General features: G+C 46.0%; 1 protein-coding gene across 1 annotated transcript in view; it reads left to right on the top strand.

The window, feature by feature from the left end:
- Positions 1–18020, top strand: part of DNAH1 (dynein axonemal heavy chain 1) — a 162426-nt gene that overhangs the window by 94957 nt on the left and 49449 nt on the right. The window contains exons 39-50 of the mRNA XM_036738850.1: positions 701–859; positions 1692–1799; positions 3180–3320; positions 3471–3631; positions 4851–5008; positions 5120–5293; positions 5894–5932; positions 7220–7398; positions 13136–13366; positions 15050–15246; positions 17036–17171; positions 17774–17982. Of these exons, the coding sequence (XP_036594745.1) occupies positions 701–859; positions 1692–1799; positions 3180–3320; positions 3471–3631; positions 4851–5008; positions 5120–5293; positions 5894–5932; positions 7220–7398; positions 13136–13366; positions 15050–15246; positions 17036–17171; positions 17774–17982 (1892 nt within the window). The remainder of the gene's footprint in view (positions 1–700; positions 860–1691; positions 1800–3179; positions 3321–3470; positions 3632–4850; positions 5009–5119; positions 5294–5893; positions 5933–7219; positions 7399–13135; positions 13367–15049; positions 15247–17035; positions 17172–17773; positions 17983–18020) is intronic.

An 18020-nucleotide genomic window follows, 5' to 3' on the forward strand; every position in this document is an offset into this window, starting at 1 on the left:
ATGACTGCTTCCTTGTTCTGGACCCTTTCCTAAAAGTTCCCTGTTTCCATGAATCTAGGATCTAATCAACCTGTTTTCTGATCCCCAGTTTTTCAGGCTCTGTCTTTTAACCTGCCCCCAACTTAGTTCAAATATTTATGCCTCCCTTAGCATGCCATTACTTAGCCAGCATGGCAATTAATTTTTGCTTATTAGAGCCATTAGAATGTATATATAAACCCCACGATTACATTCTCATTGTTTTTGCCTCAGCTATATAGGTGGTATACTTAAATACACACATTTTAAGGATTTTTTTTCACTGCACATGGGCCTTGGCCGTGGTTAGGAAATGATTATTTCATATCTATGCCTTGTAGGACATACAAGATTGAAATTTGTACCTAGAGAATCAGAGGGAGGAGAAACCTTGGAAATAATAGAATAATTTTACAGAAGATAAAGGGATTGCCTCAAGGTTATGCTATAAGTTAGTGGCAGAATAAATCTGGAAAAATCAATAAGTAAACTGAATATTGGAGTTGACCTGACGATGAGGATTTTGCCTTATTTTGTCTGCATAGTTTGTGCCACAGTCTGAGCTATGTATATGTTATTCTGTGGGGTCACATATGGATTGTATGCTGGTCTCTGTGTGGGTTACATCCTGAGATGTAGGTCTGTTACATCCTAAGCATCTTCCATTTTCCTGTCTCTTCAGGGTGTCAAGAAATTGCCTCATGAGAAGCTGATTCGAATCCCAGAGCTGGTAGAGCCTTGGTTCATCTTCTCCCTGATATGGAGTGTGGGAGCCACAGGAGATGCCAATAGCCGCAAGACCTTCAGTGCATGGCTCAAGACAAAGATGAAGATGGAGGAGGTGAGTAGTAAGGGAAGAAGAGTCCCCTGGCACCCCACTGCAGCCAGGCATGCACACACCCAAGCCTGCATACATGCATACCCATGGATAGAAAATGAATGAATAAAAAGCATTCATCAAGCATTTGCTTTGTGCCTAAAGCTTTGCTGAATGCTGGGTTTAAGGAGAAAAATGAGAGAATCCCTGCTCTCTCAGAGCTCATGTTCTATTAGAGGAACATAAGCTACAAAGGAGGATCCAGCTGTAGGTCACTTAGGAAGCAGTGTTGAAACAGATGATGATACAGTTTTCTAATCTTATTTCCACCGATAAAACCATCACCGTTTCTGGTGCTGAGCCACTTGACAGGCCAAGGACTTTGGTGATGAGAGCTTTTTGGGGGGGGTCTTCAGTATCTGTGGTTACAGAGGGCATAGGGGCTACAGCCCAGGCCAAAACAATTGCCAAGTCACATCTCCATAAGGACAGTGGTTGTGGGGACTGAGATGGAAGCAGGTCCAGTGGGGTGGGAGAATGTTGCTGCTCCCCAGGCTTTTGCCCTTACCTGCCTATCTGTGGCTATTGTCAGTAGCTGGTATTGGTTGTAGGCAGAACACCAAGTCCGTTCTCCCCAAGGGTTGATCTTCATATGGATGACCATGTGGGGCCAGGCTTGAAGCAGAACCAAGGGGCTGGGATTGGGCAGGGGTGGGGATGGGGGTGACTCAATCCCAGGGTTTCCAAGACTGGGCATTGCTGTTCCCAGTGCTCTTGGGATTACCTGTCCCTCAGTGGCAATTGGTCAGGAAGGAGACCAAGGGCCAAAGTCCTATGTATACCTTTTCTCCCTTAGGTAGGCTTGCTCTTTCCGGAAGATGGCTTGGTGTTTGATTATCGTCTAGATGACTGTGGCATCAGTAACTTGGAGGATGAAGATGAGGATGAAGATGAAAACAAAGAGGTGATGGCTTTTTTCCTTTTTGGCCTTAGAGACTAAATCTGGGGCAAAACCTCAAGGGGTAGAAGTGAGGGAGGTGTCAGGGGAAGCACGTGCACCCCTTTTTAATTCACGTTGGTGTTCCTTAGGTATCTGATGCTACCATACCCAGCTCAGGGGCAAGGCAGCTTCAACTCCTAGTTAGGCCCAGATAAAAATCCTCCTTGACTAAGACTCAGGATTTGGGGTGGTAGACCATGACTACATTCAATTCTTCTACCGTGTGGATCCTTAGGCCTGGCTTTTTTCTATCACTCAGCACTCCTAAACACTGCAGATGTACTTAGGGCGCACACACCCATTTAATGAACAAACCAAGCCTGATATCACTAAGAGGCAAGCCCCCTGGGAGAGGCAAGCCACAAAAAGAAGACTGGTAGGACAGGACTGCTGCTTCTTGGTATCTGAAGGAGTAGAACAAGGAAGCAGAACCAGAAGGAAGGACTAGTTAGAAGCATCAGGGAGGCAAATTTCAGCTCAAAATTAGGAAAAATGTCCTGACAAACAAGCCTACGCAACAGTAAAATGGAATGTTTCTAGGAGGTAGAGGTCTCCTCACCACTGGAAATGTTCAAACCAAGGCTGGGTGGCCTTTGGTCAAGAACGTCCTAGAATTTCCTGACCTGGGTGGTAGTCCCTTTGAATGATAAGCTTCTTGGATTTTGTCAATGGTCCTGGGATCTCATGATGTAAGTATTACATCCATAGGTGCAGGTCATAGCCCAGCCTTTCTCTCCATCTTGTAAAATTCTTGTCCGTGTTCTCCCAGAGTTGCTCTACAGAGGAGCTACTGAAAAGTCAGAATATAGTCCAAGGCCAGATGGCAAAGACCTTTGGGATGACCTCATAGACTTCATGGTTGAAAGGCTACAATGCGTGCTGCTCCCTGAGGAAAACACAGGAAAGTGGCTAAGCCTTAGATCCAGAGGCTGCTCCCTTAGAACCAAGGCCCATGGACCAGTTGTATTGCAGGAGAATCTTAAATCCGATCTTTCACGTCTTCTCAGTCCTTAATAGGTTCATGGCTGTTCAGCTGTAGCTTGGCTGAGTCTTTGTCCCTCCCCTGCTGCTCTGTCCCAATTCATGGAGCTGTCTTCTAAAAGCTTGGCATAGAATGGGCATGTGAGCATTCTATAGTATTCATGCCCCATAGCTCCCCAAGCCTTTCTTCTGTCAGACAGTTGGTCAGCTAACCTTCTTAGTCCTTAGGGGTCCAGTGCTTGGGGAACATCCAAGTTTGACCCTCAGCAGGGAAGGTACTGTCATTCTAAGTTCAGATATCTCTGCTGCAGAAGGGGATCTAGCTGGCCAGGCCCAGTGTCTGAAGTAGCCTGTGTCTTCTAGGTGAGCTGGGTGAAGTGGATGGATATATCAGCACCCTTTACCATGGTTCCTGATACCAGCTATTCCAACATCATTGTGCCCACGATGGACACTGTCCAGATGTCTTACCTCCTCGGGATGCTCCTTACCAACAAGAAACCGGTGAGTCTCCAAACTGCTCCTTTCTTCTAGAAGTAGGGGTGAGAATCATTATCTCCAAGCTTCACCTACTCTCTGTCTGAGTGCTGGCTCACTGAGGCCTGGCTCTGGAAGGTCTGGTCCTGCCTCATTTCTTTACTTCTCTCCTTCTAGGTTCTGTGTATTGGGCCCACGGGCACAGGAAAGACGATCACCATTTTTGACAAGCTCCTCAAGAACTTGCCTTTGGAATACATCACCCACTTCCTGACGTTTTCAGCCCGGACCTCGGCCAATCAGACCCAGGACCTCATTGACAGCAAGCTGGATAAAAGGCAAAATTCCTTTTTTGGCTCTGGCCTCTTTGTTCCTCCTACAACCCTTAAGATTTCACTGCGCACAGCTATTATATCTGATAGTGGAGTGCATAGAAATACTCCTGTAAAATGATAGGAAGTGGAATGAGTTTCCCCACGGTCACTGTCCCTTTGTACCCAGAGCATCAGGTCCTGGGACAGTGGGGCTACGGGAGATGTCAGAGTTATTCCAGGGATCCTCCCCCTCACTGGGCTGGGGTTGATTCTCCTGAGGGATAGTTGTAGGCCACTTTTTAGATTTTAGCTAATCGTGGTGTTGAGTCATTATTCATTTATTCAACAACTATTTATGAAACACATACTGTGTGCCAGGCCCAATGTTAAGTGCTGCGGCTGATACAGGGAGGCAGTAATAATAAACTGTGCTTTTAAAAAGTAGCTTCTGTACATCAATTCATCTCACAGCTTGGCTGCCCTGTGTGGTAAATAATACAGACATGTATAGGAGGAAGGAAAATGAAGCCCAGACAGGTGAACTAACTTGGCTGTGAACTTGGCAGAACCAGCCCAGGAATTCAGATGTGCCAATGACAGATCCAGGACTCTTTCCGCTGGACCACACTTACGCATCCAAACTTAAGATCTGGTCCCTGCCCTCGGAGGACTTAGAGTAGAATTGGGGGTAGAAGGGATGGGGCATGATGTAGCAGAATGGGGAAGAAAAGATTTGGAGTTCAGAGGACACAGGCTCCAGCTCCACAAATGGTTGTTGAATAAATGAATGAATGAGGTGGTCCTGGAGACAGAATTAGTGCTGTGGTTGTTCAGAGAGGGGAGACGTTAGGATGGGCTGAGCTGGCCAAGGAAGCTTCCCTCTGCCTCCAACACAGACTGGCCAAGCAACTCTGGGCAAGTGACTTGACTTCTCAGTGCCCAGAGGCAGCTCTCTGAAACTATACACAGCATTTGTTGTTCTCCTTTGACAAAAGGAGTTTCCTTAGTGGCAATTCTCCACACTGATAAAATCACAGGTCTGGAATAAAAAAGCAAAACAAAAAATAATCAAAGATTTTGCTGAACAGATGCTTTCTCATGAGTGGCTGAGGACCTTTATCTAACCCTCCTGGGTATGTGGAAGAACAGTCAGGACTAGTTGGATACTTGTTGAATTGGTCCCAGGTGGCATCTGGGGGCTTCCACCTGGAATCCTCCTCATAGAAGCCCTTCTCTTCTGCAGGCGAAAGGGGGTGTTTGGGCCCCCCTTGGGCCGCTACTTCATATTTTTTATTGATGACCTGAATATGCCTGCTCTGGAGACCTATGGAGCCCAACCTCCCATCGAACTCTTGCGCCAGTGGATGGACCACGGGGGCTGGTATGACAGGAAGATGATTGGTATGTGGCCACCCTTTTCTTGGTCATATGAGCTTGGTTGGAAGATCCAGCCCTTATGGAATTCCACAGTGGCTTTTCCTTTGTCCTCTGACACTTTGTGATGTTCTTTAGGTACGTTCAAGCAGCTGGTGGACATTAACTTTGTCTGTGCCATGGGACCACCTGGTGGGGGCCGGAATGCCATCACTCCCCGTCTTACCCACCATTTCAATTACCTCTCCTTCATTGAGTTGGACGACTTGAGCAAGAAACGCATCTTCTCCACCATTCTAGGAAGCTGGATGGGTGAGTATCAGGGATGGACGCCTCCAAGACCAAATTTGCCCTTTCCACCCATGTCCTGGGGAAGGTAGGATCATCAGGTGAGACAGAATGAGGGAACCCAGCTCACGGCTTCCCTCAAACTCCAACAGGCATTCACCTATGAGGGAGGCTGAGCATTTGGAGGTAAAAATGAAAGCAGACCGAGGCTTCTTACCTTTCCAAGATAAAACAAAACCAGAAGAAGTAAAAAATAATAATTAACTGATTGAAAAACCTTCTTATGAGTTTTATTAATAGTGGCCCCAATCTTCCAAGTAGGCTTTAATAAATGGCAAGTGAATGCCTTACTTCCCTTGTTTGTCTTTCATAATCAAACATTCAAAAGCTGGTGATGGTTGAAGGCCGAGCATTCACTCCCAATTCGATTCCTGAGGGGCTACTGGCCTCTGGATGGAGTAGGTCTGAATTACTGCCTAGAGGGGCAGTGATTTCTAGTATAGGAGATAGGTGGATGTGTATTTCTTATTTCTGTCCAGTTTGGAAATGCATTCTTCATACTAGTTGAGATAGCCAGCAGCCGTGAGACACATGATTGAAAAACCTCCTCGCTTTATTTTATAGCTGGACTCCTTGGAGAGAAGAGTTACAGAGACCCTGTACGTAAGTAAAGGCCTGAACGACAGAGGCCCCTGTGAATGAATGAATGAATGAAATTTAAACAACAATAACAATTTATTAGCCCCTTCTGTATGCCAGACTCTGTGCTGGCCACTGTGGGTACGAATACAAAGGGGGGTAGGAGGGCATAGGTAAAGGCTGTACATAAATATAACCCTTGCCCTCAAGGAGCTTACATTCTAATAGGTAGAAATAATACACGTAGTGGCACGGGCACCAGGGGAAGGAGCTTTAGTCACAAAGGGCAGTGAGTGTGGCTGTGGGTCAGTCGTGCCTTTTCCAGAAGCAGTGGTAGTCTTGACTACTGTTCCCAGAGCAAGAGCTAGAAGAGGGGAGGGGACGAGGGTTGTGTTCAGCTCTTCTCTTTTGGGCCCTTGTCAGTCTTTTTTGAGGATACGTGAGGTGTTGATAAGACTTGGCATCTGAGTGAGGGAGAGAAGTTGAGAATGACCTCAAGGTTGTGAATGTGGCTGGCTGTAAAGGTGGTCAGTCAGTCAACTAGAATTTGTTAAGCTCTTCAGATGTACCAAGGATGTCCAGAGGGCAGCATGGAGAGGAATGAGGGTGGCTCCAAACAGGGTGATGGCTCAAAAGAAAGGGCATATTAGAGAAGGCTAGGTTTAGTTGGTGAGGAAGAGGATGAGTTCCATTTTGGACATATTAAGCTTGAGGTGCCAGTGGAACATTTGGGTAGAGAGACCTAGTAGGCAGTTGGCATTGTGGGATTAGAGTTCTGGAGAGAGATGGGGGCTAGAATATGGATTTGGGGGTCATCTGTGGAGAGATGATCATGGAACTCAACAGGAGTTGATAAGATCGGAGAAGGAGGATAGGAAGCAAAGAGAAGGCCCAGGACAGAACCTTGGGGTTTGGACACCTGTGGTTGATGGGTAGGTGGCAGACTGAGCAGGAATGGTCAGACGAGTCTAAGGAGAACCAGGAGCAGGCAGTATCCCAGAAGTCAAAGGAAGTTTCAGGAGGAAGGGAGGTGGGGGTCAGATATTCTATGCATAGAGAACTATATGAGTAAAGACACCAAGGCAAGAGAGCAAAGTGTGTCTTTAGTTGTATTGAGTTGTGTAGAGAATAGATGAAGGAAAGTAAGGATTGGAAAAATAAAAGGCATGAGATTTTGGAGGGCCCTGAATGTAGGTAAAAGAAATCTTCATGGTGAAGAATGGCCAGGGCCTGCTCTGTTCAGACAGTGAGAGGGACTTTGTCAGTCTTTGGGTCCACCCTGACCACCTTGCCCTCTTCTCTCTCTAATAGCGGGAGCCCCTGCAGTGGCAGACTTGAACGAGCCCCTCGTTGCAGCCACTATCCAGGTATATGCCACCATCACTTCTCAACTCCTGCCCACTCCAGCCAAGTGCCACTACACTTTTAATCTGAGGGACCTCTCCAAAGTCTTCCAGGGCATGCTCATGGCTGAACCCTCCAAAATCCAGGTGAGGGCCCCTGTGCTGAAGCAGCTTCTTCCCCTGCCCCATAGAGAGTGACATTGTACTTTTAATTCCGCTTAAAACATGTTTGCAGGAATTCTAGAAGGAAAAAAGAAAAAAAGATGGAAAAGAATTAGAAGACAGCTAAATCTTTAAAGTAAATCATTACCTTTCATTAAGTAAATTAAATAAAGTACGTTAAATGACCTTAGGGGCCATGCAGTGTGGCCTAGTGGAGAGCTTGGTAGGCCTGGGTTTGAGTCTCAGCTCTGCCACTGATTTGCTGTAACTATGAGTCTCTCTTGTCTTTGTGTCCCAATTTCCTTATCTATAAAGTCAGGAGGTTATACTAGTTTCTCTTTCACATTATCAGCGAACATCCATGGGCCCAGGAAGATGATGAAAAAAATGTCATTTCTTGGCTCATGCTGGTTCCTTCCTCCACACACAAGTCTTTCTCCAAGGCGAGGTGACCCTGAGTTTTCAAAGCCTCTCTTAGCAGAGCATAAGCCCTAGAAATGTCAAATCGAACTTCAGCAGTGGTCTCTGTGCCCATTCTGTGCTCACTCAAGAAGGGCCAAGCTCACCTAAGTGCAGAAAGACTTATCCCTAGAATGATGACTGCCAGCTAATGGGAGGTGGGGTGGACCATAGCCATCAAGGTGTAGGCTCTGTGGGTGTCTTTCCCTAATATCTGTGACTTGGTGTTTAAAAATCTGTTGGTAACATTTCTGTGGAATTGGCTTCCTTTCTAATCCTTCGTATTTTATTTTATGCCTCTAAAAACACAATTCTGAGAGGGGGTCCATAGGCTTCACCAGACTGCTCAGAAGGTTCCTGACACACTCACACAAAGGTGAAGGACCCCTGTCATAGAGGGTTGTAATCTGTACCAGTGGGGAGACTAACCACCTGGGCAAAATCCTGAATCTGTTCAAGTATTGAAATTATTCAATCCACAAGTGATTTAATGCTCACTGTTTGCCCGGCACCAGGCTAAGGACAAAACTAGTAACTATATAATAGTGGGGAAAACGGCAAACCTTATAACATATCACTCCTATGATGTCATTCCAACTGATAGCTGATTTGCAACTAGACATGGGGGAAAGGTCAGGAGAAAAGATAATTTATAATAAAGTCAGAGAAGGAGATGATGTTTGAATTTGTTGAGGCATGCATTTTTCCTCATGCTGCGTTTTAGCTTCAAGGTCAAAAGACACAATGTTCCTGTAGCTGCACGGTGCAGGTTTATTCAGGAGGGGATGGCAGCCGACAAGGACAGCCCTCCTGGCTCAGTTCTTTTTTTTTCCCTTCTGTGATATATAAAAAGTTCAAGAGACATCATTTCTGAGTAATCATTTTATTAATTATACCAGCAGATAATTAATAAAAGGGGTCAGTAGCATTCTCGAATGCCAAAGACCCCTCATGGAACCCACTCAGTGCTTATATGCCCTTGAAAGAGTGGGCGTTCTCATACACAGTAACAGCGATATTGTGCAATAGCCAGCTTTGTTAGACTTAACTCTTCTGAGCAACGCAAGGATCTAAGACTATTCCAAAGACTCATGACAGAAAATACTATCCACATCCAGAGAAAGAACTATGGAGTCTGAATGCAGGGCAAAGTATTCTATTTTCTCTTTTTTTGTTGTTATTTTTTGTGTTTTCTTTCTCATGGTTTTTCCCTTTGGTTCTGATTCTTCTTTACAACATGACTAATGTGGAAATATGTTTAATATAATCATATAGGCAAAGCCTTATCAGATTGCATGCTGTCTTGGGGAGGGGGTGCAATAGCAATGCTATTTGCAGCTGCTGTGGAGGTATAAGACCAATAACACCAGCACACAGGAGGGCTACAAGCACAGGTTCTTTGATCTGCTTTTCTAAAGGAAAGCAACTTTAAAGGGGTCAACAATCTTACTTTAATGAAACATGCGTGTGTGTATGTATATATATATATATATATATATATATATATATATATATATATATATATATATATATATACATATCTCATTCACTTAGTTCAGGGGGAAAATCAGCACCGTGAACTTCAGAACGAATACAAACAAATTACAATTAGAAATAAAGACCAACAGGCAGGGCTTCTAACTGTCTGATTCAGGCAATACATACAGTTACCAGAGAGAGAAGCACCAACATCTGGGTTTTGAAAGCCGGGAGGCTCCTTAACGATCACATGAACACTCTTCCAATGAGTGAGCTCCAGAGCAAAATGCTAACCTCAAAGTATATATACCCTTTTTAGATCTAGAGAGTATCACAACCCTCTGACCCAGTGCCTAATTAGCAAAAGGTGCAGGCCTTCCTACAAACAAGGCTCCCCTAATCAAGCTTCCCTTAATGGTCTCCACGTGAGGCCTATTAATGGATGGGGAAGATCTTCAAATTGTATTAACATTATGGGGGGGAATTTAGAACTCAAAATCTTACAAAAGCAAATGTTAAAAACTAAAAATAAACTAATTAGAAAAAAAGAGTGGGTGTTCCCGAGGACGGCAATCAACTCTGACTGGTTAACAGTTAATGATAATGAATATTATATAAAGAAGTGGACCCGTTCTGATGAGGAGCTGGGGTGGGGGGGACCTGACTTTGATCACTCTTGCTCTCAGACCACCCCCAAGCCTTGGGCAGTCTAGACAAAGGATCTACCCCCACCCAAGCCTGAGAAGTACACAGTGGGCTTCCCTGCTTAGGTGGGGTCTGAACAGACTGAGGAGAAAGTTAATCCAATCTCATCATCAACAATGTCCTTCAGATTCTGACTTGACTGAATAGAGAATGAGGAGATAGGAAGGGAAAAAACCCAGGATCTCTCTTTTATTTGTTATTTAATAAAAAATTATCTCACTTCTATCCCCCAAGACAGGGTTGACTTAGAAACTGATCTGTGGCAAGAAAATTATTATTAGGGCAAAGAAGGCACAGAGTTATGATGGTCATTTCTGCAGAGGCCTAGAGCTGACTGGCATTGGTGACTCTCTCTGATTCTCCCCTGGGGCAGGGCCAAGTGTTTTCAGCATCTTCCCTGTTATCTTTGTGCAATCCCCAGAGAGGAAGGAAGAAAGAGAGAAGGCCTTCTCTCCCCTGCCTCCCCACTTCTCCATCCAATGGCCGACTACCCTCCTAGCACAGAGTGAAAATGTAAATACCAAATAATAACTGTTCTCTTTTGGCCAGAAACCCTGAGGGTCTTCTTATCCCAGTGTGATTTTTTTTGTTGTTTTGATTAAAGGGGTCATCCCTTGATTAACTTCTTTTTTAATTTTTTAATTCTTTTTTTTTTGAGGGGGAAAGCAAGGCAATTGGGGTTAAGTGACTTGCCCAAGGTCATACAGCTAGTAAGTGTGTCAAGTGTCTGAGGCCAGATTTGAACTCAGGTCCTTCTGACTCCAGGACTGGTACTCTACTCACTGTGCCACCTAGCTGCCTCTACCTTGATTAACTTCTTAAAGAGGCCTACTCACTGAATGGGCATTACCTTACTCAATGTGAGAACCTGAAAAGACCTTAGCCTGAAAGGGCCAGGGTCTCCTAAGGCATCTTGAGCCATCTTCAGTCATCCTGGTGAATATCAGGCCATTGAACCCAGATGGCCCTGGAGGAGAAAGTGAGTCTGGTGACCTTGCACAGTCCTCCCTTACTCAAAGTCAACTACAAGTCGTGTCATCATTTTCCTGATATCCTGGTCCTCTTGGAGAATGAAGGACAAACACAACAACAACTTCTCTATCCTCTGAGTCACACAAATTCATTAGATTTTCTGGTTCACCACACCTCTAGGCTCTCCCTCTTCTCTGGAATTCATGCTGCAGAAGTTTGAATAACTTGAGAAACCTGTCTGCCTTGGAGCTCCCATGATACTTTGTCCCAGCTTTTCTTAGGCAGTGGTCATCCCTTGCCTGGCATCTTGATCTGTGTCTTCTCCTCTCTGTTATGATCTGAGTTCCATGAGGGAGGGACAAGTCAGAAAATCTTTGCCTCTCTTGAGCAGCTGATATAGGACCCTGAGCACACTGGGATCCAGGAATTTATACTGAACTGAAAGTAAGATTTCCAACACAGCCCCACCTGGACTTGATGGGGGGCTTGGTGCCTGTGCTTGGACTCCAGTTCCAAAATCACATCCAGTTCCAAAATCACATCTCTCCCTAGCCTCAAAACACTGTCCCTAGCAGTTTCTCTCTAGTAAAACAGGACAGCATGCCCTAGTAAAACATTCATCTCTCTTCCAGTGGCCAGTTGTACCTATAGAATTTATTAGTTTGACCAGTTGTGTATGTGCTGAACTGGCTGTGTACTGGGTCATAGAGATATTTACTACTCACTGACCTATTATATGTATGCTAGACTTAGACATATGTATACTCCCTTACATTCATCTTATCTAACAAGACATTGGTGGAAGCAGCCTGGGTATTTCCCAGTCAGCCCTGACCGTTAGTTGACTTAGTGACGTTTCAGGCCTAAAAACATACCTCCATGTAGCCCTCCCTTGGGCTATTTTCCAGTGAACTCTGGGTAAGATGCCTGCACAGTAGATACAAAAAGTGCATGTTCCTTTAAGAACTGACCACCCCTTAACCACTCCCTAAACCCACCACAGAACACCTAATTAACATATTTGGCACATGTTTTACCCCAAAATATCCTATATAAACTTTACCTGCACCACTGTAAGGTTGCAGGTTCCCTAAGAACTCTTGCCCGCTGAAAAGCACAATAAGTCTTTGCCACCTTGACTTAAAGAGTCCTCAAATTCATTCCAGATGGCCCGACCATTTCCAGTACTGGGGTCCTTGAGGGGTACTCCCTCTCAGCTACCCTGAATGGGAATTCCAGTCTTGGGGTTCCTGGACTTCGTCTCCCAACCTTCAACAGACCTACATTGACTATCCCTGAGTACCCATAAGAAAATTCCAATTTTCAGTTACTCCATTTAAAAAAAATTTGTTAAGCACCTACTGCGTGCACAGTCCTATACCAGGCTGGGCTATGGAGCACAAGAAGGAGACATGCCCCCTGCCCTCAAGGGGCTCATGGTATAATTGAGGTATATTTCTCTTGAAAAGAAAATTTGCAGTAGTAGACGGTATATGATGAGGGCCAGCTGAATGCTTGAGATATTGTGTTCTAGGAGATGAGAGGAAGAATTCAGGGTTGGAGTCACAGAATGGGGTGGGAAGCTTTCTGGAGAAGAGGGGGATGTGCAAAGCACATGGATGGAAATGAGCTTGGTGTGCATCAAGGTGGAGGCTGGGGGAGAGGACAGTGAAGTGGAACCCAACTGGAGCCTTGGAAAATGTGGCAAAGAAGCCAGATGGGGGTCTTGAAACCCAAAGATTAGAGCAATACTGGAAAGAGGACTAAACTTGAGCCCTCAAGACCTAGCCTCCAGCTTACTAGCTGCATGACCCTTGGAGTCTCTTTACCCGCTTTGGACCCCAATATCTTCAAATATAAAAGAGGGAATATTATTATTTTCACTATCTCCCTCTTGGGGTCATTGTGAGGGGAATGCTCTGTAATGCCATAGAAATGTGAGCTAGTGTTATCTTATATCTTGCTTTGCTATGGTCTTTGTTTTGTCTCTGGCCCCAGGATGAGCTGCCTGGTGACCTCTCCTTGCAGAAGAAAGTTCCCCTACCAGTCAAGAGGGGAGTGCAAGAGTGTCCATAAGCTCCAAGCTTATTCCTGTTTGCTTCCTCAGGACAAGGTCCAACTGCTGAGGCTGTGGTACCACGAGAGCTGTCGGGTGTTCCGGGACCGTCTAGTTAATGATGAGGATCGGACCTGGTTTGACAAACTCATGGAAAGCAAGATGGTGCTGTGGGATACCTCCTTCTCCGAGGTCTGCCCCTACCAGCCAATCTTGTATGGAGATTTCATGATGCCAGGGTCTGACGCTAGGATTTATGAACTGATTGTTGACCAGGAGAAGGTAGGTGGAGGACCCAGGGGTGGGTCTCCTGTTAGCCTCCATCCTCTAGAGGCTCTCCTCCTATCCAAGGTGAGCCCTGAATGCTGGCTAAAGCAAGTTGAATTGATTGTGGGCAGGGCCTGATTGTCCTTCCTAGGGTCTGACCAGCCCTTCCCTAACTCTGCCTCCACCAACACCAGACTCCTCACCTGGTCTCATGCTATTTGTGTCAGTAGGAGGAAGCCACTCTCCTTTCCCTCCCTCCCCCCCAGTCCACCATAGCACTCCTTGTCAGAGATATCATAGAGGAGATCCGTGGTCAGGTATGAATTCCACTAGATGACCTCAGAAACCCCTTTTAGCAGTGGATCCTGTGATTTTATAAGGCCTGGAGTGACTTAGTGGTATTATCCCAGTCTTATAGAGGGCCAAACTGTGTCCTATAGAGGGAGGTGGGCTCAGAACCAGCTAGTGAGTCAGACTGGATCCCTCCTTGAGTACTCTGCCTCTTAGCTTCTGTAGCTTCTTGGTTATTCTTAAGAGGGTCCCTAGCAGATGTGGGGGGGGAGGGTAGTGAAGAGTAGTTTTTTTTGACCTGTGTTTCATCTGAGTTGGTTTCCAAATCTTTTGGTTACTCCAGGGCATGTAGGAAGTGGGAGAGGGACTCTGAGCTCCTGTTTTGGGAAAGCCCCAGGTGACACTCCAGGTGGGAAAGCAGTCCAGCCCTGCCGAGTCTTAGTGCCCACTTGCTCTGGTTTCTGATGAGCTGGGGGTAGGGTTTAGGGGCCTTTTTAACTTTGGCTCCAGGAATTTGGGAACATAATCTCATCTCATCTCCCCTGGCCACCTGTTTCCCTTAATCTTGCTACATGGATGGTTAAAAACAAAAGTCTCTTTTGGAAGGAGCAGCATCCCACACAAGAAAGTCCCATAGGAAGTTAAATATGGTCAGACTTAACACAGGCCTAGAGTTGCTTAACACTCTTTGGAGGCCTGGGTCAATTCTTCCCCCTCTGGTTACTCTGATTCTAGCTGTCCTCCTCCCTTGCTATCCCTGTTCCTTGCCACCATGACCTTGGTGCTTAGAGTTGTCACATCTCTCATGCTGTAGGACCCCAGGCTCTAGAGCTAGAGGAGATCTAAGAAATGATCTGGCCCAGCTCCCTCATTAGAGAGAGGGGAAAACTGAAACCCAGAGAAAGGAAAGGACTTACCCAAGGTCATACAGGTAGTAAGTGGCAGAGCCAGAATTCCAATCAATGCCAAAGCCAGTGCATTTCCCCCTACACTGTCCTACCTCTAGCCAGAATTTTCTCGTTCTTTACTAGGATGACAGTCACTAAGGACAGTGCTGGGATTTTTTTGTTTGCTCGTTTGTTTATTTTTTCATTTTGCATTAAGGCAAATTTAACATTATTCCGTAGAACATCTAAATTACTCCCAGTCGCCCTACTTTCAATCCCCACTTCATGTCTATCTGAAACTCCTAAGTGATGGGCCAGGAAACTTGGCTTCTAGTTCCAACTTTGAGCTGTGACCTCTAACAAGACCTCTCTCTGTTTCCTCTCTGTGCTTGTGTTGTGCTGATTGAGCACAACTCCCAGTCCCTTCACTCTTATTCCAGCCAAGGCCTCCCTGGTGCTCCTGCAGCGCAGGGGTTCTGATCTATGACTTCTCTCTTGCTTGTGCCCATTCTGGCCCCAGATGCAGCGTGTGATTGAGGAGTACATGGAAGACTATAACCAGATCAACACGACCAAGATGAAACTGGTGCTCTTCGTGGATGCCATGAGCCACATCTGCCGCATCAGCCGCATCCTGCGCCAATCACTAGGGAACGCCCTCCTCTTGGGTGTGGGAGGCAGTGGCAGGAACTCCCTCACACGTCTTGCCTCTCACATGTATGAGTCTGCTGGGCTGGAAAGCGGAAGAAAGGGCTACAGGAGTCAGGGGGAGGGGGGGAGGGGCGGGTCCCTTGTTCTTCCCTATCACAGTGGTGGAACAGAAAGGGCTGGGATGGGGCTGCTCAGAAGACTTAGGCTTGAGTCTCCGCTCTGCCACTTTCTAGTTGTGTGACCTTGGGCAAATGCCTCTCCCTCAGTGAGCCAAATGAGGATAGTACTTCTTGTACTATCTCCTAGCAACAATGTGAAGAAAAGGCCTTGTAATCTTTGAAACACCATGTCATTTGGGTTGCTGTTCTTACTGTTATCACTGTCTTTAGCTCTGTAGCTACAGCTTCTACTCCCTTCTTCCTCAGCCCAGGAAAAAGGGAAAAGAAGCTGGATAATCAGTTCATCGACAGACTTGGGGGTCCTTGTTAGTGCTTGTCCCTGGCAGCCCCACTCTGACCACTCACCCACTCACCACTGCTACCACCACTACTCAAGGGAAGAGAAGGGATGTTGGCCTTTGGCCCCAGAGGTGGTAGTAGTGGTTCTGTTCAGGCGTAAAGAAACAAAGCTCTCCCAACAGATGTCCAGATCACCTTTCTAGCTCAGATTCCATAACTCAAGGTACCGTGGAGTTCAAGAGCCCACTGCTTCCTTTGCTAGGTGTTTGCACTTTGTCCCTTTAGGAATATATTCCAGATTTTGTCAGGAATCAAAATCAGGCTCACTGGCTTTGCAGACAGCACTCTTGTAGAAATTATCATGTCAGCCCTTTTCAGCTTCGGTGGCGACTCAACTTTTTTCCATACTCTTTCAAGGATCAACGTCAGTAGCTTAACAATTGCATATAGTTCTTTTAATATCCTTACCAAGGGCACTCAGTCTTCTCTTACCATCTTCCATCAAAGTCCCTCCCTTTGGTGAAGGAATTGGGGTTAGGGAGAAATGGAGTCAAGATTCCAGGTATGTGGGACAGAGTGAACAGGGACAGGGACAGTAGGAGGTATGGCATGGAGACACAACAAGAGATAGGGCAGGATTTTACACATTATTTGATGATAAAGAAACATTGAAAGGTTTTGAATGGATAATTGACATGATCGAGCTATGCATTATTGCAAAGATGACTGGCATGTGAAAACTGGTTTGGAGGGAAGAGAGCAAAGACTACTTAAAAGTCTGTTGCAAAAACAATATATCAATAGAAGAAAAAAATTTTAAAGTCTATTACAATAGTCTATGCTAGAGATAATGGGGACCCAAAGTAGGGTAGTGCCTCTGGAATTGGAGAGAAGGTGACAGAGATATTGGGGAGATAGAATTGATGGGATTTGACAGCTGACTGGCCATTTAGGACAATGAAAGGAGAAGGTACAAATGAGTAACCCTGTGGTCCTGGAAGGTCATCTTTGCCTTCGTTTACATCTATAGGTTCCCTTTCTTCCATTTCATGTCTTTTTGGGGTAAAGGGCACAGAAAAATAAGGAAATAAACCCAAAAGAAGCCCCCAGGAATGCCTAATATAAGGTCTTGAGCTGCCTCCCTTAAGCTTTTGCCCACTAAAACTTGCTCAATAAAAATAAAATTTGGTCCTTGAAATAATAGAGGTAAGAGGTACTTGGTTATATCAGTGTTTGGGAAATAACTGTCTGTGCTACAGTTCATATGTTTCCTGCCCATTTGTGGAGCTTAGGATGATCAGAGGGGTTTCCTGGGTTCCTTGGCAGGGGTCCAGCAAGGGGAGAACCCCGCTGAAATATCAGCCACCTACCTGCCTCACACACCACATTCTTTCCAGGGCTGAGTACGAATGCTTCCAGATTGAGCTGTCTAAGAACTATGGGATGTCCGAGTGGCGTGACGACGTCAAGAAGATCCTGCTGAAGGCTGGGCTCCTTAAGCTCCCTGTCACCTTCCTGTTTTCTGACACACAGGTGCCATAATGAGACAGGACAGGTTAAGGAATAAACATTGTGCTTGGAATAGTAGAGTGAAACCCAGAAGGAGTGAGACTGAGCCTCAGGACTAGATTTGGGGGTACTCCACCCCATCCCCTTCCCCAGAGGCCAGACCTTCTTCTCCAGTGGCGTGTATATTGAAATGAGAATACATCCCCCGAGTCTGCCATTTTTCAGAGATGGAAACCGAGGCCTCCAGATGCCAAGTGTTTTATCCATGGTTTCCTGATTAATTAGTGGCAGAGTTAGGACTGTAATCCAACTCTCCTGACTCCCATGCAAAGGATCCTCCCATATCCTTGTCCTGCCTCATGGATGAATGAGGTGCCAGCTAAGCTTTCCAAAGCCAAAAAAAAGCTTGTTGCCCAGAAAGGAGGGGCAAGTCTGTGGGCTTAAAAGCTAAAGGTTTGCTTCCTCCAGGGGACCCTTTTCCTAGATCTTTGTGCCTTCTCCAGAACACAGACACCCTGAGATCTGAAGCAGGAGTCATTTGATCAGCTAGTATCACCTCCAGTGGAGTACGCCCGAAGAACTTAAGCTTTTTTCTCTCTCCTCTCCCCCCCCCCTCACCCCCTTAGATTAAAAACGAGTCCTTCTTGGAGGATATCAACAACGTCCTGAACTCTGGGGACATTCCCAACCTGTACTCTCCGGATGAGCAAGACCAAATCCTCACCAGTATGCGGCCTCTCATTCAGGAGCTGGGGCTGCAGCCTACCAAAGCCAACCTGATGGCCGCCTACACAGGCACTGTGCGAAGCAACATTCACATGGTGCTGTGCATGAGGTGGGGCCCATCCCTCTGCTCCTACCACCATGGTCATG

The sequence above is a fragment of the Trichosurus vulpecula genome, chromosome 9 (genome assembly GCF_011100635.1).
Source record: "Trichosurus vulpecula isolate mTriVul1 chromosome 9, mTriVul1.pri, whole genome shotgun sequence".
NCBI lineage: Eukaryota > Metazoa > Chordata > Mammalia > Diprotodontia > Phalangeridae > Trichosurus > Trichosurus vulpecula.